The 22,112-nt window shown below is 45.2% G+C and overlaps 1 protein-coding gene across 1 annotated transcript in view; it reads right to left on the bottom strand.

Annotated features, from left to right (window-relative positions):
- SLC16A2 (solute carrier family 16 member 2) overlaps positions 1-16,524 on the bottom strand; it is a 115,912-nt gene extending 99,388 nt beyond the window's left edge. Inside the window, exon 1 of the mRNA XM_038587738.1 lies at positions 15,850-16,524. Coding sequence (XP_038443666.1) covers positions 15,850-16,285 — 436 coding nt within the window. The 5' untranslated portion in view covers positions 16,286-16,524. The remainder of the gene's footprint in view (positions 1-15,849) is intronic.
- Between the last annotated feature and the right edge of the window lie 5,588 nt (positions 16,525-22,112).

Raw genomic sequence — 22,112 nt, 5'->3', positions numbered from 1 at the left:
AAACAATCCCCAGTCTCAAAGCTGAATCTCCCTGCCCTGATCCCCACTACCCAACCCCCATACACATTTTTTAAGATTTTTTTATAAATTTATTTTTATTGGTGTTCAATTTGTCAACATATAGAATAACACCCATTGCTCATCCCATCAAGTGCCCACCTCAGTGCCCGTCACCCAGTCACCCCCCATCCCCCGCCCACCTCCCCTTCCACCACCCCTAGTTCGTTTCCCAGAGTTAGGAGTCTTTCATGTTCTGTCTCCCTTTCTGATATTTCCCACTTATTTTTTCTCCTTTCCCTTTATTCCCTTTTACTATTTTTTATATTCCCCAAATGAATGAGACCATATAATGTTTGTCCTTCTCCGATTGACTTATTTCACTCAGCATAATACCCTCCAGTTCCATCCACGTTGAAGCAAATGGTGGGTATTTGTCGTTTCTAATGGCTGAGTAATATTCCATTGTATACATAAACCACATCTTCTTTATCCATTCATCTTTCGATGGACACTGAGGCTCCTTCCACAGTTTGGCTATTGTGGACATTGCTGCTATAAACATCGGGGTGCAGGTTTCCCAGCATTTCATTGCATCTGTGTTTTTGGGATAAATCCCCAGCAGTGCAATTGCTGGGTCGCCCATACACATTTTTAAAGTCATCTTGTGAGGAACCCTTACATTTTGCCCTTTCTTAGCAAGATGGAACAATAAGGCCTAAACCCAAAATGAAAATACATCTTGGTCAGCCTGGGACAATCCTGTTGTCCCAGCATTATCTTGATAGTGTCTCCTTTCACTCTCAAAAGTCCACCCATGAAGGAGTCCATTACATCAGTCCTGGGCCTACTGTCTCCCTGAAAAAAATATTTAATTCTTTAACCATGCTTAACTCTTCAATTTTATCACTAGAGATTCTTTTTAGTGTTCCAATCTTGCATTTAAACAAAAACAGTTTAGTACCCAATGTCCTGGTGATTAAGGGGAGACTGGGGTACTTTGCCATTCTAGTTGGCCTCACAGTGGGCATTAACCCTCCTTTTGTTTTCACACCATTGAATTCCCCAGCTAAATTCTTTCTGCTTATAATCCTGGACACCCTAACATTTTTTTTAAATAAAGATTTTATTTATTTATTCATGAGAGAGAGAGAGAGGCAGAGACACAGGCAGAGGGAGAAGCAGGCTCCATGCACTGGGAGCCCGACGTGGGATTCGATCCGGGCCAAAGGCAGGCGCCAAACCGCTGCGCCACCCAGGGATCCCCACCCTAACATTTTTTGTCCTTTTTCTTGTCTTAATCTTTTCTAAAACATTAGGCTCTGAAGACCCCAGATTCTCTCTGAAGCAAATTACACTCCATGCCATCACCACCCACTCTACCTTAGACTCAGAGACCTTTGGAATAAAAAAGAGTAGTAGAAGGAAAGGGAAAGAGAGAAAGGGAGATGGAAAGGAAGAGAGAGAGATTCAACCTCATTTAGGCTCTGTGACTAATTTTCATTAGGCCTGCTGCCTAACTTCTTTTAGCTTCCAGGCATGGGAGCTAGTGACTATTTTTGTGGCTGGATTAACTATGTTTTGAAAAAATCTGAAAACGTTGTCAGCTCTTTGCAAACATGGCTATAAATATATTGTGCAGAATAGATTTGTAATGCTATTCACAGAGCAACAGGAAAAGAATCCATATTCTCCAGACATGTGTATACCACATACTGCAGCTTGAATTTTGGCAGCAAACAAGACGAAGCAGGGAAGAGACCTCAAAAGAGCAAAAGGGACATTATCACTATGAAGTGGGGGGATTTACACATATGGCCTTTCTTAGACCCTAAGAAAACTGAATAGTCTGGAGAGAAGCTGGAGGGCATGATGGGCTTACCTGTACAGCTATGGAGTTGTACATATATGTACATATACATACATATATATACATCTGCCTGTGTGGGGTATATGTGTAAGAGAAAGTGAAAGGGCCTATCCATGTAGATAAATGTGTATGTGTGTGCCCATGTGCGTGTGTTCTTTTAGTTGTCTCATGAGTTCAAGCTTAAAGTCAGACTGTACATATAGTTTTATACACACAAGTGGTTGATTATATCATTGGTGATGCCTCAATCCAGCTATAGACGCATGAGAACATGCACAAATCTATAGATAGACTTATATACCTGGCAGCCATGATGATAATTTATATATAAGATGTTTTCAAAATATTGTCACTGTGAGATAGAGATTATTAGTCCCTCCTCCCATTTTGCAGATAAGAAAGTGAGACTCAGAAAGGCCGAGTGACTTGGTCAAGGTTGCAGATTAGGTAAACCGCAAAGCCAGGACTCTAATCCTGGTCTATCTGATGTCAGAGCCTGTGTCTGAGCCTATGCCACACAGCACAGAAAGAAACGAGGCAAAGAACATTTGAACTCTGGGGTCTACTTTGTGATCTCCCATTTCAAGGGCACCTTTTCTATTAGTGCTAAAACAAATTCCATGGTGGGGAGACAAAAAAAAGAAGGTCCCATGGTAAGTGCTATTCTTTGTTGAGGCATGGTCTGGAGAGCAGTCTGTAGGTTGCTGGTCTTGCCTGGAGACACTAGCCAAGTCCACTCATGAGACATAGATGAGCCATGGCCTTTTTGAGCAGATGTTCACTGGTGATACTCTGGAGCCCATTGGAGGTACTTTCTGGAGTCAGGAGCTAGGACAGTAGGTTTGTTCCCTCTCTATTCTCTGCTTTGGCTGTCTGTCTTTCCCTTCCTAAATATAAAAGCCACAGGCTCCCAACATCCTAAAAGCCACAGGCTCCCAACATCTGGTCTGACCGGTTCTACCTGAGTCTTCCATGTTCAAGACATCCTGTGAGGAGGGCAGGTAGCACAGGTCTAGCTAGCCTGAATTTGAGTGGTGCCATCCCAGGGCAAAGTAGCAAATAAGTCCATCTGGGGTTTTGCTAACCTCCCTTACCTTGACCACTAGGTCCCTCCAGCTTGTCGGCCTATAGATCTAAGGGAAAACTTGTTTTGGCTAGTCTTTCCATAGGCAAAATCTAGGTCAAGGCAAAAAAACACTGTTTCCAAAAATGAAACACACACTGTCCTGTTGTTTACCATTTGGATGGTTAAAACCTGGGCAAGAGCAATGGAGATAATGGTAATGATTCCAAGGTTTCAGGATTCCTGATTTGAAGGCCTTGGAGACAGGGCTCAGGAGAGGAGAGATGGTCTCCTAGTCATTTCAAGGCAGGTGATCTTCACCATTCCCCCCACTCTAATATGACTGTGATCAGTGATTCCAACTGGGTACCAGAATTTTTACTTGCTAATGTTTAGAGATTCCTGCAGGGGACTCCTATTGGGACTTCCAGGCATTTGTCCTCCCCTCCCCCCAGTCCCAAAAAATAAACCCTCTTTCCAAGTAACAGGATGGGAGGTCCCAACTGGCAAGGAGGTCATAGGGTTTGGCAGGATCTTGGCAAGCTGTTAGGAGGTGGGATGCAGAGCACCCTGTTGTGGATGGAGTTATTTCAGTTTCAAAACCATTGTATGTGGATGTGTAGACGGCTCACAGTCATTAATTCCCTCCAGAACTCAGGGAGGAGCTTATAGGCAGATGTGGCCAGTTCCGGATTAACCAACATGTGGACAAAGTTACAGGTTTAGAGCACTAGTGAAGTGGGGCCACCTCAAATGAGAAAAGCATAAATTTAATGAATTGTTTCAGAAGTTGGCTGTTGAAAAATAGTGCATAGGGCCTCTAGAGATCTTAATCTGGTCCTGAGCATAACCAACATCAGAGCAGCTCAGGTGGTACCTAGATAAAGTAAGTTTACCCCCAGAATTCCTGAGTGCTAACCTCCCTTGGGCTCACTTGGGGTTACACTAGCCTACTAGTGAGATAATAAGAATAGCAAAAGCTCATATAGCACTTAACATGTGCCAGACACTATTTCAAGCTATATATAACTCATTTAACAACCCTATATGGTAAGTACTCTTATTATCCTCCTTTACAAATGAGGACTGAGCAGCACAGAGAAGTTAAGTGGCCTGCTACGGACACAGCTATGTGGTGAATCCAAGACTTACTCAAGTGGTTTTGCTCACTCTAGAAGGCTCCATGAAAGAATTCTCAGAGGTACTTCACCCCTAGGACACAAACCCCCTTTTTAAAAAATAAGGCCAAGATCTTAGGAAAGTGATCTTAAATTGGAGAATATTCAAAAAATATTTCCAGGCAAAAAAAAATATTTCCAGGCATGTTAACTCACCATATCATAATCTGTCCCACCACATCTCAGCTTTGCATTGAGGTATTTGCTCACATGTGTACATATGTTCTCTCTTGGCCTCTCCTGGATGGAATTCTCCAAGGAGACAGGATGGATACCACAGGATAGCTACCCTTTCCAAAACTCATCCTTTCTCAAATATGGGGGGAATTTTTTCCATTTTCATCAGAGAAGTTGCTCTCTTACTCACTACCTCACCATTCCCCATCACCCCCAATCCCTTGCCAGAAAGCGCCCAAGACCTCTTTGGTTTATAGAAACCACTGGTTATAATCACAGCCTCTGAGAGGTCTAGTCTTCTCATTGCATTAGTGAAAAAATTGGGGCTGAGAAAGGGGAAGGGACTTTTCAGGATCACAAAGACAGTCACAGAGCTAGAAACAGAACCCAGGTTTCCTGATTGGCAATCCAGTACCTTCCTTGATCCTAGCTTACAAGACTTAGTGAGGCCCAGATCTTTCTTCCATGATCCTCATTTCCATCTCCCTTAACTTTTTGACTCCCAATTGTGTGTTTTTCATTATGCCATACTTCATCTTATCCATATACTTAAACCTCAGGCTGCTATCAAGTCTAGGAACAGTTCTATTCCAGGTTTCAGCGAGCTCCTGTATATTGTCCCCATGGAACATGAAATAGGGAGACCTGGGTTCTAGCCTCAGCTCTGCTAAGTATTTAGTGTCTGACCTCAGGCCACTCACTTGCCCTCAGTCTGCTCTCCATTTTTTGCGACTATAAAATGGGAATATAAGTCTCTTATATAGCCCTTTCCTGTTGTGAACGTTTCCCTAACTAAATACAAACAATATTGACTTACTATTTTTCAGAACCCCCCAACATAGCATTTGTTGTGATCAAAGATGTTGGCACATGATGAAATTCAACGGAGTATTTTATTTCATAACTGTCTCTGTTGCAAGGATAAACATCAACTAAGATGTAAACTACAATGTGCTACACACAGAGGGGATTGTTACCACTCAGTAGTCTTCCAGTCTCCTAGGGCTCACAGCATCTGGAGGTCTATCTGGGACTCAGAGTAAGGGGCTGAGAGCTGTTGCCATTTCTTTTCTCATGCCCTTTATTCCTCCCCCTCAGACCTCAGAAAAAGTGCCTGGGCTGCTGACATGGAAGAGCAGGTGGTGTAGGTTGGGCAGGCTATGCCACAAGCCATTTGCAGGCACCTCATTCCGTGGCCCAATGCCCAGACATCCTCCCACCCAGTGCCCTTCTCTCCAAATGTGCTCAGTATCTTCCTCTACTCCTGCCCCTCCATTCCACCCTGCCTGCTAGGTCAAGGCCTAATGGGGAACAGTGACTCACTGGACTCTCAGAGAGCAAAGACCCAGACTTGAAGCAACAATCAAACTAATTCTCAACCTCCATCCTGCCACTTCCCAATTCATAGGCTCCTCTTCACTTAGCTAAATCCCATTTTGAGTTACAACTCTTCTAGCAAACCTTCCTTGATTCCTCACACTCATCTCTCCTTTTCCACATTACCACACAAAAATTGCATTCAGTTATATGTATGTACATATTTGTATTACTTAGCAACAATCTGCAATTGTTTAGTATCTTATGCCTTTGCAAAGAAATTATAAACTTCTTGAGAGACATTTTGCCCTCTCTGGCTCATCCTAGGTCTAGCCTTGCACATAGTAAACACTTATTGAGTTAAACTGAACCAACATCAATTGAATTGGGTAGAGAGTATGGGGAAGGTTTGTAAGCAGGGAGAAAACAAACATGTATTGGCCATTTAGTATGTGCCTGGCTATATGTTAGATATTTTGTGTGCCTCATCTCATTTAATCTCCATGCCTATAATGAAAAATGTTATTATTATCCCTATTTTATGCATGAGAAAACCCAGAGTCTAAAAAGTTAAAAACTTTGTCAAAGCCAGCCACGTGGTAACTAATTGAATCTAGCACTGTTTGATTCCAAAGCCCATATTCAAAGATATGTAACAGCTTTAATGTCTATTAGTGAAGTGTTGATTAAATAAATTATGATATATCCATGTAATACAGTACTGTACAATTATAAAAGAAAGAATGAGGACTTTATGGATTTAATGTAATAATATCCAAGATATATTTTGAAGTATATAAGGCAAGTTGGAGGCTAATACAAAGTATGGGCTACCTTTTGTGTTTTAGAGTGTACACACACACACACACACACACACACTTACATGTACATATACAGAATATCCCAGGGTGCCTAGGTGGCTCAGTCAGTTAAGTGTCTGCCTTCAGCTCAGGTTGTGAACCCAGGGTCATGGGATCAAGCCCCACATCTGGTTCCATGTTCAGGTGGGGAGCCTGCTTCTCCCTTCCCACCCAACCCTCACCTCCCCTCTCATGCTTTCTCTCTTGCAGTCTCTCTCTCTCTCTTTAAATAAAATCTTTTAAAAAACATATACAGAATATCTCTAAAAGGACACATCAAACAACACTGGTGGCCTCTAGGGAGGAGAACAGGATAACTGGGAGACAGGAGTAAGAGAGAGACTTTACAGTGTTGTACCTCTTGCATTTTATCTCATATTAATAAGTAAAATCATATTTGTTAAAACACAATACAATCTCTTTCCACAAGTAGTGCCTGAGGATTGACTTTGGAAAAGTTCAGGGAGAGAAGGGGGCAATATGTCAGTGAATTGGATTGGGGACCTCCCAGTGTGCCAAAAGCCCCATCCTTTGCACTCATTTTCTAATTCCTCTTACAAACCAATCTCCAGGGATCCCTGGGTGGCGCAGCGGTTTGGCGCCTGCCTTTGGCCCAGGGCGTGATCCTGGAGACCCAGGATCGAATCCCACATCGGGCTCCCGGTGCATGGAGCCTGCTTCTCCCTCTGCCTGTGTCTCTGCCTCTCTCCCTCTCTCTCTCTGTGACTATCATAAATAAAAAATTAAAAAAAATTAAAAAAAAAACCAATCTCCACTATAATAATCTGACTGTAACGTTGATTGAGGTCACATCGTTCCAGATCTCAGTTCTCTACCTATAAAATGGGATCCAGATGGGGTAGGAAGAGATGGTTTCTAAAATGCCTTCCAGTGCTGACATTTAAATAACCAAAAATCAAAAGGGTGAATCTACTACATTTGAAATCTTAATCTCAAAGAAGGGCTTGGAGGTTTTGTTTTGTTTGCAACAAAGAAGAGAAACATTTCGATTCAGATTTGCCTACTAGATGGTCTTAATGGAGACTCCCTAAGTGGTCACTGAAATGCTTGCTCAAAATTGCTATTGCAGTCTTCCTCCAAGCCTCTGGCCTTCTGTGGCCTCTGTTCTCCAGGGCTATCCTGTTTAGAACACAAGGAAATTGGCCCACTCCAAAACTGAATACAAAAGAGCAAGGCCTCTTCTATGCTTAATGTCCCCTGGCCCAGACCTTTTGACCCTAAATATCCCTTTCCTTCTTCCTCACTACCTGCAGAACACAGGCTCTGTGAGAGACCCTTGGGAGGAAGTGACGCCTTAACTTCACCCACCACTCACCCACCCCCATCCCTAGCAATTCCTACTAAAAAACTCAGTCCTTGACTTGTAGGGAGGTTTGTGAGCTCCTGCCAAGAGCTGTAAATATTTTAACATGCCTTGTTTCCTTGAATGTATATGACCTGGGATCTGGCCCCTCCTTTCTCTCGGCTCTTAGAGAACTGAGAAACAAAGAAAACACAGCCAATCCTTAGCTATAGGACACCCAGATCAAATTGCAGAATAATATAGAGGGGATATGAGGAAGAAAGAGATTGAGTTGGGAGGTGGAAGGTGGGGAGGAGAGTTGATTCCCCTTCCAGAAACATTTAGAGAAAGGTATTCAATTTCTAGGGGCTGGAAAAGGTTCCTGGAAATAAAAATAATACCAGCCCCTCCACAATTTACAAAGATCTTTCGTATACATAATCTCATTGGATCCTTCATAGTCCTATAAAATATTGTTAATTCCATTGTGCAGATGAGAACACTGAAGACTTGGAAATTTATATAATTTAAGGCTAAATACTTAATAAGAGACTATTTCTATGGTCCTTTTTGGACCCAGAAATCATGACTTTGAGTAGAGTGAGATGGATAGTTAGTGGAGTATATCACACATCACAAAACTGTCAGATTTCTGTCTACTAAACCCTTTTGGTCATCTTTTTTATCTCTTAGTCATAAGAATGCCTTGAGGCTCCAGGAATGGAAAACTTGGTAGCAGTTCCCTTGTTAGCTGCCTCTTCCCATCCTTACTATGTATTAGGTGATATATAAAAGCAGGAATTTTAGACTTAGATGCTTTGTGTTCAAATCGTGGCTCTGCCATTATTTGCTATATGAGATTAAGCAAGTTACTAACTTCTGTGACTCTGCCTTTTTATCTACAAAATGGAGGAAATAATGATACCTATTTCATGATGTTGAGAATGAATTGGTACATGTAAAGAATTTCATATAATGCTGGCACAGACTTAATTGCTAAATGCTAAATAATAATAATAAGAAGAAGAAGAAGAAGTAGCAGTAGTAGCAGTAGTAGCAGTAGTCGTAGTAGTCGTAGTAGTCGTAGTAGTAGCAGTCGTAGTAGTAGCAGGGAGGGCTTATAGAGAGCCATCTCCATACTTTTACCCAGTCCCCTTGAAATCGGTGGCAATACCACATGAAGGGCATGGGTGGTGAACAGAAGAGCTCTTTTCTTTGTGAGAAACTCAGTGACCTAAACAAGTGACTGAACCTGTGATCTCAGCCTCATAGGTGCTGTGTTCTAAGTAACTGTGATAACTGGCCCAGACAGACATCATATGCCCAACTATACATACACACATACACATAGGTCAAGACATATGGGTGCATGTATATACCCTTTCAGCCTGGATAAGAGGGTGAGTGGGTAGGTCCACAGGATAAATTGAGCAAAAAGACTGTGTAGGGACTGCTTGTTCCCCTTTTCCCTTCAGCTACAAAGAAGCAGGGAAGCAACTAACTTGGGAGCTTTACTTGCTCTCTTTCTACCCTCACTGAAAGCACTTTTGACCCTAGTTAGGACTTGGGTGTCTGCTTCCTTCTCTGACTCCTTTACAATCAATTCTGTAGTAATTTTTGGCAAAAAGAGAGATAATGAGACTCAGAATAAAGACTTCTGTTCTATCCAGAGCTATTGAAGCTACTAAAAACCAATCTGAAATCTCTGGAAGTTCAGTTGGCCCAGAACAAGGAAAGTAAGGACTTGAATAGAAGGGAGAGCAATGGACCAGGACATTTGTTGATAACAACTGGATAAGACCTGCTATAATACTATTTCCTTGGCTGGGGCCCCAGAGTTATGAAAAGAGGGGGTGTGTAAATGACAAAAACAGGTTCACAGCAGCTATCTTACTGCAAAAAACCAGACATAATAGCCTCCACATTCTTGAGTGCTACATAGAAAGTCACCTTCCCCCCCAGGAAGTGGAGAGTTAAGAGAGGGAAGAAAGGGGAAAAAGGAAGAGATGCCTCTGTGGGATGTGTAGAAATGGGCCAAGATCCAGGCTGGAGTTGGACCTGTACAACATCTTAAATTCCAGCTGTTCCTTTGAGCAAAAGAAAGAAAAAGAAGAGAGATAACAATACTGTGAGGAAAGGGGATAGCATATCAATCAAAGGTGATACAAATGCACCATGAAAATGGAAGAAGCCAAGAAAATATGGTTAGGACAGCCAATTTCATCCCTTGTCTCCTGTCAACTCAAGAAGCTGGAGCAATAGAAGATAAGGTAGGCAAGACTACCAGAGTAAAGAGGCATGTACTTCCTCAAGCCACCCAAACAGGCCACATTCGACACTCACAAATTGGTGCCAAGTGATTTTACATTAGTAACTACAGCACAGTAATTAGATATCTTTATGCTTAGTCCTCTGTCATTCCTAAAATGGGAGGGGGCTGGAGTGTCCTAAACCCTATTCCCAGTAATCTTTGAGTACCAAGACTGATGCAGGATAGGGGAAAGGATGGAAGCAGAAAGAAACTTATAATAATAAGTGTTTCCAACCTCAAGTGTTGGGGAGTTACAAAGGGGTCCAGGCCAAGAGGAATGGATCAGGCTGTCCATATCCTCTCCATCACCCTCACCTAACAAGTTTTTCATTCTGGGCCCTCTGTGCTAGTCTCCCATAATCCCTACAGAAGCCTCTATTATGTTTAACATGATTCCATAAACAGATGGGAAAGATTTCTTTCATAATCCACAGGTTCAGATGAGTTGTATGGTGTGTGTGTGTGTGTGTGTTATGAATAAAGCCTTTTCTCTAAGATTTGATCATTGAATCCCAAGTGAGACAGTTTCTTTCAAGGCAAGAAAGTTCACTCCATCTTTTATACAATCTGAAAAGAGTGAATGATCTTTTCTTTTCAAAAGGCAACAAAACAGAAAGATGCTGGTGGTAAAAGCAGCACACCCTCTTGGGAAACTGGTCCTTTCAAAAGGTCAAAATGGCATCCTTTACATATTTCTGCAAATGTTGATAGTCCAGCTGCTTGTTTACTCTTCATGGCACTGGAGGAAATGTTTCCAGTGACAAGCAAGTATAAATTTAGGGAAAGTGAGAGAGAGAGCTCTATGCTTACTACTTTAGTAGCCATACTCTCAGCTAAGCCTTGAGTGAAGCTGAAGTTGACCAGTAATTGTGAATGAATACCCAAGAGGGCCTCCTCTAGTATTGAAACAGCAGTCCTTCTACACCCAACCACAGTGAGATCCAGGCAGCAGCCCCAATCCAGCTATAAAGATGCCCTGTCTGAAGCCCCCTGAAGAAAACCACTCTGTCACATTTAGGAATCTTGGTTTACTCTTCATTCCTGAAGTAACAGCAAACCAAGGTCATAATCATGCATTTCTGAGAAATAAGAATGAGATGTGGGAAACTGAGTTTCAAAAGAAGGGTCCAACCTGAGGCTTAAGGAAATGCTTCTAGTTTAATGCTCTTTAGGAACAGGCTCAAATGCTGGGAAACAGACCCACTCTGCTAGCCTGCAGTCAGCCAAATTGAGGGAATTTTGTTAGGTGCCCAGTTCCATACTGAGCAGGGCATTATGAGAGAAGAAGTTGTCCATCCAGAGTAGCCTTTACACACTGTGTAAAAAGGAGTGGATCTTTTCAATCACATTGAGATATATAAGCAGCCATAAAATCTTTAAGTACATATGACATATGTACATATTTTCTCAGGAAAATAATATCTATATGTTTTTTTCCAATAACCTCCCAACCTGTCTATACTTACATTTGGGTAGATTAACAAATTTCCATTTTATCTGAATGAGTCAAAATGTGTGCCAAGTAAATAGTTAAGAATAGAATGTCACATAATTCTAGAAGGATAGAATGGCAGAGCTATAAACTTCATCTAGTCAAATCCCCTCATTTTACAGATAGAAAGACTAAAGTACAGAGAAGTAAAGTACCTGCTCAAAGTCAGAGAGAAAGTCAGGGGCACAAGTTGTTGAACTCCTAGTCACTGTCTAGCTGGTATTACTGAGATCACCAGCCCTTTAGGGTCCAGATGTATATTTAGAATGAGCACTTGAGGCCACTGGACAGTGAGCCAGGGATCCAGCCTCAACCAGCTACTCCAGCGAAAACAAACATCCCCCTGTTTGGCTTCCAAATACCCCAACCTCTCCTCCTCATCCCTTCCAATATGAGTCAAGGTCCTAGTTTGGAGCCCAGTTTGGTGGAAAGGAGGGAGAAGAGTTACTTGAAAGATACCTGACCAATGGCCCTGTGGCCCAAAGCTCCATTGAGGCTCTAAACCAACTTGATCAAGTTTATCTAGACGGTAGGCAAAAGCCTTCAGCCAAAGGCAAGACCTGGCAGATTTGCTCAAAAAATACCTGGTTCCTAAACTCAGCAGTTTAGTGGTCATCCCAGTGAGACACTGAACCAAGCAATGAAAGACCCTAAGATGGGGAAGAGGAAGATAGCCTAACCTACCTTTGACCCTACCCATCCTTGGAACTCTGTATAAATACATAGTATACCATTTTCCCCATGCCTAGAAAATTCTGTCTCCATTAGTGTGATCCATGAGTCTGAACTATCTTGTGCTCAGTAGCAAACTTTTCTGACCATTGTCCCTTTCCCTGGGTGGTGAGAGCCCTAGCCCAATTCTCCAACCTATGAGCCTACAAGGCCATGCTTACAAACTACCCAATAAAAGATGCCTTTCATCATATTCTATGGCTCATTGCTAGACTGGCAGTCAAGGTGGAAAGTGCAGAGTAATGGGTTTACTCTGGAGCACATTTAAAAAGACCTAAGCTTGGAGCCAATGTTAACAACTCTGGCTTGGTATACCTTGTCCCTGGGATCCCAATCCTAAGCCTGCCCCAGCCCTAACTCACTTAGGGTTCCAATAGTGACCTGGGACCCACAACCAATGCCACCTGTTGCTCTTTACCCTCTTTCCTCCAAATGTCAACTTTCCCTGGGAGGAATAGCAGGCAAAATGTCCCTGAGATGGAGGCAAGGGGGAAAAGGAAAAGATCAGGAGAGAAATGAGCCTATGCTTTTTGCAAAGCTTGTAGGAAAGCTCAACCAAGAAGCCATGCTATACTTTCCACCAAGTTGCCTGGCTGCCCTGTCCTGTCTGCTGCTTGGTCTGGGTGAGGGGACTCCCAAATTTCCTACAAACTGTAGGAACTGTAAAGATATTTAGAACTGTAAAGATAGGGCAGGCCCGGTGGCACAGCAGTTTAGCGCCTCCTGCAGCCCAGGGTGTGATCCTGGAGACCCTGGATCGAGTCCCACGTCAGGCTCTCTGTATGGAGTCTGCTTCTCCCTCTGTCTGTATCTCTGCTACTCTCTCTCTCTGCATCTCTATGAATAAATAAATAAAATCTTAAAAAAAAAAGAACTGTAGAAATATTAGGCTTATCCAAAGAGAATCTGGGTTATGGGGTGCCTCTAAACATTAAATTCATAGATTTTTAGAGCTGAAAGGCATGTCAGACATTAATAGAAATGGATAATCCACCAACCTCCTTAACTATGGGAGTATATGTTCCGTGTTCCCCAGAATGGCTATTAGGCAAATATTGGCTGATAAACATTTTAGCAAGCTTCTACTGGCTTCCTCTATCCCTTTGAGACACCAGTGCTGTGGCACAGATTGCTGGGAAATTTTTAGTAAACTGCAGAAAGCGTGTGGAGGCAGAGGCATATTTGGAATCTCAGGATCTGAATGATTGCTTGGGATAGCTGAGGGGCCCAAGAAAGATAGTGCTAAGGATGAGATTTTCTAGGAGCTCAGGAATGTGGTGGGGTGTTCTTTATCTTTTCAAAATAAAAACTGATGTGTTCCCAAGAGCATCCAGTATCAAAAATAATTTTCATGAATTCAAGATGCACCACAGCATGGACCCAAGCCAAAGTATTCTGAGACCCTGGGGACATACCAAATTCCTTTTTGTCCCTTCCTGACCTATACTTACCATAATTTAAACCAGTAAACCCAGATCTTCAATGGACCTAGTCTGTGGCAGAGTACACACCAGCCACACCTCTGCACAGCCCACTGCACCTCCCTCTTCCCAGCTGTACTGTGAGGTCTTGACCGGAAAGTCCCAGCCAGCCCTCCCCCTGAGTCCCCTATGATCACCTACTTTGAAGTTTGTTCCCCAGCAGTAAACCTCTTCCTGGTAAAGTAGTGGTTTTTCCAAGTTTTATTACACACTCTGAAGGGCCCAGCTCTAGACCTGCTCACACCACACAAATGCCAGATCTTAGCTTCAGCCCATCCTCCACTGCCTCCCATGAAGTTTCACCCAGACTTTGCCACTGACTCTGAAGGCCAACAGCCTGCCTTCAAACACAGGGCAATGCTCAGCAGGTGCTCTCCTAGGTAACCTAGGCAACAGCCAGAGGCCCTACCCTGGCTGCCTTCCCAAGAGCCCCTGAACTGCATCAAAGCAAGGGAAAGGTAGTCCCAGGGATGACTGTGGCAGTGACCTTACTCCGAGAAGTTGTTCCACACAGTCCAGGGACCCCCCCACCTACACTTGGGCATCAGTGTGGCCTAGCGTCTCTATCCTGGACAGCCACTGAGGCACACTCTAACTTTCAAGTAGGGCCCACGCATTTCAGTGCCAATGGGTCACAAAAGGTCCAAGAGGTAACCCAAATCCTCTTCTCCAAAAGTAGCCCTGTGAAACTGCAAACTTAAAAAAAAAAAAAGCGGGGAGGGGTGTCCTTGGTTCAGAGGGGCAGTAAGAGCAGCTGTTCAAGGGCTCAGGGAATCCACAGGTGGACACCCTAGAATTCAAGGTTTCTATGTTCAATAAATAATCCTGAGGTCCCCACAGAGGGCAGCAGAAGTATGCGTTGGGGTGGCAAGAAGAGGGAACCCTTCTTGCCACCCCAGGGCAACACTATAAAAAGCCACAAATTCAGAGTTTCCAACTTGCAGTGAGGGGCAAGTGCAGCTGTCCTGAGGAGGCACAGAAGGAGCAAGCCTTGAGGGAGAGGGCATCCCAAGTCCCTTGCTCTCTCCCTAGACTCCTCAACAGAACTGCTGAGGGGCATCCCATTGGCTTTCTGAGAAAACCGTATAACTCCTATGGGCAGATTCAATGCAGGAGAACACAAGGTTGCAGTCTTGTGGCCACAGGCCTAGAGAATGAAGGCTATGGCCCCCAGCCCTGCTTGTCTTAGGGAAGAAGACCAAGTCAGTCCCATGAGAATAGTGGGAGAGGTGGAGGCCAGCATTCTGGCTGAGGCACAAGGAGGCATCCCACGGCTAGTAGAGAGGCTCAGGTGCCAACCAGGGAGGTCACGGCTCAGGTTGAGGATAGCGTGGAGTGAATCTCAGAGGCCAGCAAGCCAGCTGCCTTACACTTCTCTGGCAGGAGACCTCAAAGCCCACCTCCCTGCTTGCTTTGGGGATCAGCTCAGAGGGCACAGAGATCTGCTTGCTTCCTCAGAGCAGCAGAGGACGGCCTGACCTGGCTGGGCCATAACTACCACCAGCAAAGAGAGGCCCGTGCATGCACACACACACACACACCGGCAGACACACACGCCTGCCTTGTGTTTGACTCTTCACTCAGTCACCAGGATTCCTAAAGTGTTTTTGACAGAAAACACCTCTGCTCCCTGTATAGGAACAGGGGTTGCTGCGGAGATCCGCAGTACAGTATTTCTCTCAAAGCCCTCCCAACCTCCCAACTCTCTCCTCTTTCCATGACTTTGCACCCGCCTCCAAAAAAATCTGCAAATATTTCCCCCCACTACACATGGTCAGCATACTTAAAAACCAAAAAGTGCACCTGGATTTGTCCCAGGGCAAAAAAGTTCATTCCTTACCTGTGATCAATGAATATCCCAGGTCCCACCTAAGGGACGTCTTGTGCCTAGTCTCCTAGCTAAGTGTGCCCACAGTCCTGCAACCCGCGCCTTAGCAGCGCCTTGGGCAAGGGACAAGGAGGAGTCGAAGTGGAAAGATGAAGGGGCGCCTCCGACTCAGAGGTCAGGAGTCAGCAGCAGTGGGAGCGAAGGACACCCTTGCCAGGAGGGGCGCGTGGGGCCACTCACCTGCTTGGAACTCCACTTGGCGATTTTTCTCTCTTTCCTCCTGCAGCAGCATGGAGTAGAGGATCCCAAAAGAGTTCTGGATGCCAAAGATGGAGCCGTTGCACCAGGTGGCAGCGAAGACCACCATCCAGCCAAAGCCACCTTCGGGGGGCTGAAAGCCACGCGCGGTGCCACGGGTCTCCACAGTGGGCGTGGACTTGGATTCGTGCACGGGTTCAGGCTCAAATTCCAACTCCGGCAGGGGTGCAGGGTCTGGTAGGGGCTGGGGCTCCGGCTGCGGCTCGGGTGGGGGCACTGGCACCGGCTCGGGCTCAGGCTCGGGCTCGGGCTCGGGCTCGGGCTCGGGCTTGGGGCTGCCCACCCACTCCTGCTGTTCCTGGTCTGCCTCCCGCCAGGGCCCCTTGGCTTCCTTGCTCGCCAGGCTTTGCAGCGCCATCTCGGCAGGGGGACTGTGGCTGCTCTGGCGGGAGGAGCCGCTGTGTGGCTGGTACTTGTTTCTGCTGCTGCGGCGGCTGCTGCTGCTGCTGCTGCTGCTGCTGCTGCTGCTCCGAGCACTGCTGCTGCCCCTGCCTCCTCCTCCCGGCTCCGCGTCCCAGCTGGCCCGCCTGTCCCGCGACAGACGGTCCCTCGAGTCCTCTCCTCCTCCTCCCACGTCCAACCCCCCCTTCTGCTCTCCCCATGTCATCTCTCTCCTCCCCTCCTCTTCTCCCCCCCACCTCTTCCTCCCTCAACAGGCAGCCGCTTCAGCCTTGCTCTTCTCCCTAGCCCTTCCTGCTCCCCATACTCGCCTACCTACTCTAGCCACTGCTCCCTACCTTAACTTCCTTTCCAAACTACCGAATCCTGTCCTCCTTGTCCAGATACCCGGTAGAGGGAGAGTTAAAATGGCTTTTCCACAAACTATCCTGTTCCCTCTGCCTTCTCCTCCCCACAGGCTCCGAACAGGCATTGATCAATCAACCTTTCCAAGGAAGACCCCACTGTCCTTTGCTCCCACTCCCTTCTTCCTCACAAGCAGCCTGGAACTGGGGTGGCCTTGAGGACCCCTGAACAAAAGCTGGACAATGAGAGACCCCACCCTGCCCTCGGGAGTCTCTTTGTCCCCCACTTTGGCTTGGGGAGAGCGACCTGGAGGGGAAAGCCAAGACTTCGGACAGAAGATGGGCACAATCTTCTAAAGCCCGGGGGCTCAGCCTCCCACGGCCCTATGAAACCCCCCTTTCCCGGGCCCCCCAGTCTGTCCCCCTTCGCCCCCGCCCTTCCCGGCAAATCCCTGGCGGGGCGCGAAGGGGAGGAGACAGCCCGGCAGCGAGGCCCGCCCCTCCGGGCAGTCAATCAGGGTTTTGTTTGCGCCAACCTGGAGTGCAGAGGAGCGGTAGAGGGCCGGGGCTGGGCCAGGGGCTGGGCCAGGAAGGGAGGGAGGTGCAGTGGCACCGGAGGGGGCCGGGCCCAGGCGGGGCGGGAGCCCAAGCTCAGTTTAGGCTCCTCCCGGCTCCCTGTCCCGCAGTGGGAAACTAGAAGTGGAGGCCAGGTCAAGCCGCCAGTTGGGCAAGGGCTGATCTTCCGGCCTTTCGGACTCAGCGGAGCCACTTGCAGAGGGTTATCTTTCCAGCACCCACCGCCCCCTTCCGCCCACCTCAGGCTTAGAGAAGTGAGTCTTGCTGAATGTCCCAGACTAAAGCCCCAGCCCTGGAAGGGTAAGGGAGATTTTGCTCTCCAGAGAGTGCACGGGTCCCAGGAGGCGGGATAAGTGATCTGCCCTGTGGGCGGCCCAGCTCCTCGCCCCCTCCCCCAAGCGCTCTGCTGCACCCCTCAGCCCTGGGGACCCGCCCCACAATCCGGGGAAGTTCTGCCTACGCTGGGGGCCCAGGCGTCTAATGCACTAATCAAGAGGTCACTGTGTGGTTACTAAGCTACTCCGCTCTCCACCAGCAGGCGGGTGAGCGCCAAGCTATTTCTACTCAGCATCTCATTAACCTTCTTGCTGGGTGAAAAGACTATATGGCCAGTGAAAATGCAGCTCAGGGCTCTGCCAGATGCCCGTGAACACAGAGTTATTAAGCACATAAGAGGGGACTGAACTGGGCAGAAGAAAATAGGGGTTTGGAGGAGCTTGCCTTCGATGAAAGGAATCTGTCCAAATTCACAAATCGCGTGGGCTATACCAGTCAACAGAGCAGGCATTGCTTGAGCCAATAAGAGCACTTTTACTGCCACCTTTTTAGTCAAGGGTCTCACCTACTTTTTCCAATCTCAAAACCGGAGGTTCAATGAGGCCAAGGTATTTTTTAGCCTAAGGTCATGGGACAAGTCAAGTACAAGCTGGAATTCGAGGCAGGTCTCCATACATAAAAGCCTCACGCTTCCTAATCTTCACCACAGGAGCCTAGGGCTTGGCACTGTGGGAGAGGGACTGAGGAGGGAAGGCAGGATTTGCCTGAGCAATCACTGTAGGCTTCTGGAAGAGGTTGTGGCCTAGATGGGCCTTGAATATTCAGAAAGATTTTAACAGTCTGGGGGTAGGATCCCTGCGTAAAAGAGTTAAAGAAAGCATAGAGTCATAGAAGACTTCTACTTGTGGAAAGAGGTAAGTGAAAGTTAATCAGGCCAAGAAGTTAATATGTATGTTACCTCTTCCAGGAAACATTTACATTTTAATAAAAATCCACAATGCTTTAGCCATGAGTGACAAATCATGCACATAATGGGCTCCAGGGCTTAAGATCTGTTTTTTAGTCAGGTGTCTCATCATACACATGACCAACTATTGCCCCAAGGGGCACTAGCCTTAGTTTCCATTTGCAGGGAACCTGAATAAAACCCTGAAAAAAAGTTATTTCCAACCCCGCAACTAGGAATAGACCTGGAGTCTTGCAGCTTATCTCATACCCTACTGTCTAAATTCTGTTTCCTCATTGTTTAAATGGGTTTTTAGATCACTGGAGTGTGGGATGAGGGTGGGTGATAACACTCATTGAGAATCTTTTATGAACCTAACACTATGTTAGCCCTTTACATACATGCTCTCATATAATCATAACAACCCTATAAGGTCAGGATGGATTTGTGCCTATATTATAACTGAGGAAACAGAGACTCTAAAAGGTTAAGTCAGTTGTTTATGTCTACAAAGCACAGGAATCTTTGCTCATTTCTGTGAGCTTCAAAGTATATGCCCTCCCAGAAGACAGGATCCTATAACCACCATCCCACTATTCTAGCAGCACATGCAATACCTACCATTTCAACCCTCTTTAAAAGATACTTTATAATGGCTAGAGTACTGATATGAGAAGACCTGGGTTCTAATCTCGATTCTACCATTGTGTACCCGTGTGATTCTAAGCAAATTGTTTTCCCTTTTTGAGTTTCAGTTTCCTTACTGCAGATTGAAGCTAATACCTACTGTGCAGTTATTAAATACCATGCTGATAAGTACAGGCTTTATTTTGGATATACAACGGAGCCATTAAAGATTTCTGAGTAGGAGACTAACATCAAATCTACATTTTATTTTTTTAAAGATTTTATTTATTTATTCATGAGAGATACACACACAGACAGAGGCAGAGACACAGGCAGAGGGAGAAGCAGGCTCCATGCAGGGAGCCCGACATGGGACTCGATCCCGGGTTTCCAGGATCAGGCCCTGGGCTGAAGGTGGCACCAAACCGCCGAGCCACCCGGGCTGCCCTCAAATCTACATTTTAGAAAGAAAACGGTGGCAACCACATAGAAAGATACTGTGGCTTGGAAATACAAGAGGTAAGAAAACCAAGCAGGTTAAAAAAGTGTTGATAATATGAAATAGGGCACTGACTGTGAAGATGAAGATAAAGGGATGACTCTGTGAACCACTGTTATAATAAAGTTGACAGATTTGGGTACTGAAGAAAAAAGAAGAAGCAAAGATGATGCTGACATTTCTTGCTGAGTGAAGGAAAGAGTGGTAACAGTGTTAACAGAGATTGGGAATTAGCAGCCAAATGAGGTCTGACATGCCTGTGATTTCCATACTCTTTCTAAATAATCCTGTCAATTACAGCTGTAAAATAGAATTTTAATCATGATATTTCTCTGCCCAGCCAGAGAAGTATCTTTTCTTTCCCCAGCCAGGCATAAAAAGTCCTTGGTTTGGGACCAGCCTTATTCACTCAGTAAATATTTACTAAGAGCCTCTGTCTGCCAGGCTCTGTACTAAATATCAAGGGGACACACACACACACACACACACACACACACACTGGTGCCTGTTTCTGAGGATCATATATGCAACCTGTCTAGCACCATACTCTGTCACTTTGTTCCCCTCTCTTTTCTTCCATCCATGCCAGGCTCCAAACACACCACCATTCCATGATTTATGGGCACCTGCTGATCTCTCAGCCTTACCACCCATTCTTCTCACTGTTCTCCAGTTGAAATTCTATGCCTTTCCTAAATTTCCAGAGTCAGTTCAACAAAGCAAATAGGAAGGTTAGTACTGAATTGTGGAGGCATGTCTCTTGCCTTTCTTATGGCATTCAGCCATTCGTATTACAAATAGTTATTGAGCAACTATTGTGTTCCAGACACTATACTATGTCAGGTGCTGGAAACTTTAATAGTTCTTATCCTGGTGGGGTTTGCATTATAGTGGGAAATATTAATAATTACCATTTATTGAACTTGACTCCACTAGACTGGATGAAGACATTTTGAGATTGAGGAAAAGGGAATTGAGGGATGTAAAGGATGAGACAAGGTTGAGGATGAAGTGGTAGAGGTAGGGCTAGTGTCTTGAGATGAATGAATTTTTTCTACAAGTTTCTAATTCAGATGTAGTCAACAAACATCATAAATAGCAAAAAAGAAAATCTTTAGAAAGAATATACTATGTATAGACCCATTCAGTTTGGTCCTCATGACAAGTAAGTTAGGTGTGGCCCCTGTAGGCCCTTTAAATTATTTTACTTGTCAGGCTGTGGATCTTAGGAAACTCTAGTGGAGGTCTCTGGTTTATATTGCAAGTGAATGAATGTTCCTAACAGAAATAAGCCCACAGTGGAATCATTTCTATTGCTTATGCCCTTGATTACTCATACCAGTGGGTGAAACAGAGCAGTGGTTCCTTGACCTGGTCGAACATCAGAATCACATAGAAACTTTTATAACAATACTGACTCCTGGGTCCCACTCCACACTTGCTGACTCAGAATATCTGGGGGTGGGAGCCAGGAATTCATGGTTTTAACAAGTCTCCCAGAAATATAGATGCACTGCCAGAATTTGAAACCACTAGACCAAAACAATAGCAACCCAAAATTTCTATCTCAAAGACTAGCATAACTTCTGTAAAATCTCTCCCAAAACTTTGGAACCAACATAAGGATGTCAATTTTTAATGTTGCCACGTGATAACATGTATCATCACTAACATATCATCAATGAAATGATGTTTTAACATTGAAATAATGAAATTTTAGAAAGGCCATAGTCTCTCTCTCTCTTTTTTGAAAGATTTTATTTATTTATTCATGAGAGGCACAGAGAGGGAGAGAGGCAGAGACACAGACAGAGGGAGAAGCAGGTTCCATGCAGGGAGCCCGATGTGGGACTTGATCCTGGGTCTTCAGGATTACACCCCAGGCTGAAGGTGGAGCTAAACCACTGGGCCACCGGGGCTGCCCATCTTTCTCTTAAAGATTTTATTTATTTATTCATGAGAGACATACAAAGAGAGAGAGAGGCAGAACACAGGCAGAGGGAGAAGCAGGCTCCATGCAAGTTGCCCGATGTGGGACTCGATCCTGGGACTCCAGGATCACATCCTGGGCTGAAGGCAGGCGCTAAACCGCTGAGCCACCCAGGGATCCCCCATAAGAAGTCTTTCTCAAGAAATGTCAGTTGGCAATAATTTTTCTCATGTGTCAACAGTCTGATGAAAATGTCAGACTGTCATGGATCTGCAGATTAGTGCTTGGGATTCACTGGACCATATAACCTTTGAAAGCACTGCAATCTCTGGCATTCTCTATTTTAGGCCAAAGGTACTTACTTCCTTTGAGTCTCTTCTATTCTCAAATAGAATTTTTCTGGCTAGAGTGGAATTAAGTAGGTCATTCTCATTCCCCCTGCTCTGTGCCTAACTCATCCTAACTATTTGAAAATGGATAATGTAGTGAGAGCTTTCTCAAGAAGGTAAGTACATATTTTTCCTCCTTTACTCACTTTCCTTTATCTCTATGAGGGTAACTTATCAGTTCTGATGACACAGCACCACC

The sequence above is a fragment of the Canis lupus genome, chromosome X (genome assembly GCF_011100685.1).
Source record: "Canis lupus familiaris isolate Mischka breed German Shepherd chromosome X, alternate assembly UU_Cfam_GSD_1.0, whole genome shotgun sequence".
Classification (NCBI taxonomy): domain Eukaryota; kingdom Metazoa; phylum Chordata; class Mammalia; order Carnivora; family Canidae; genus Canis; species Canis lupus.
Note: the sequence above shows the minus strand (reverse complement) of the source record. Positions and strands in the feature narration are given on the sequence as shown.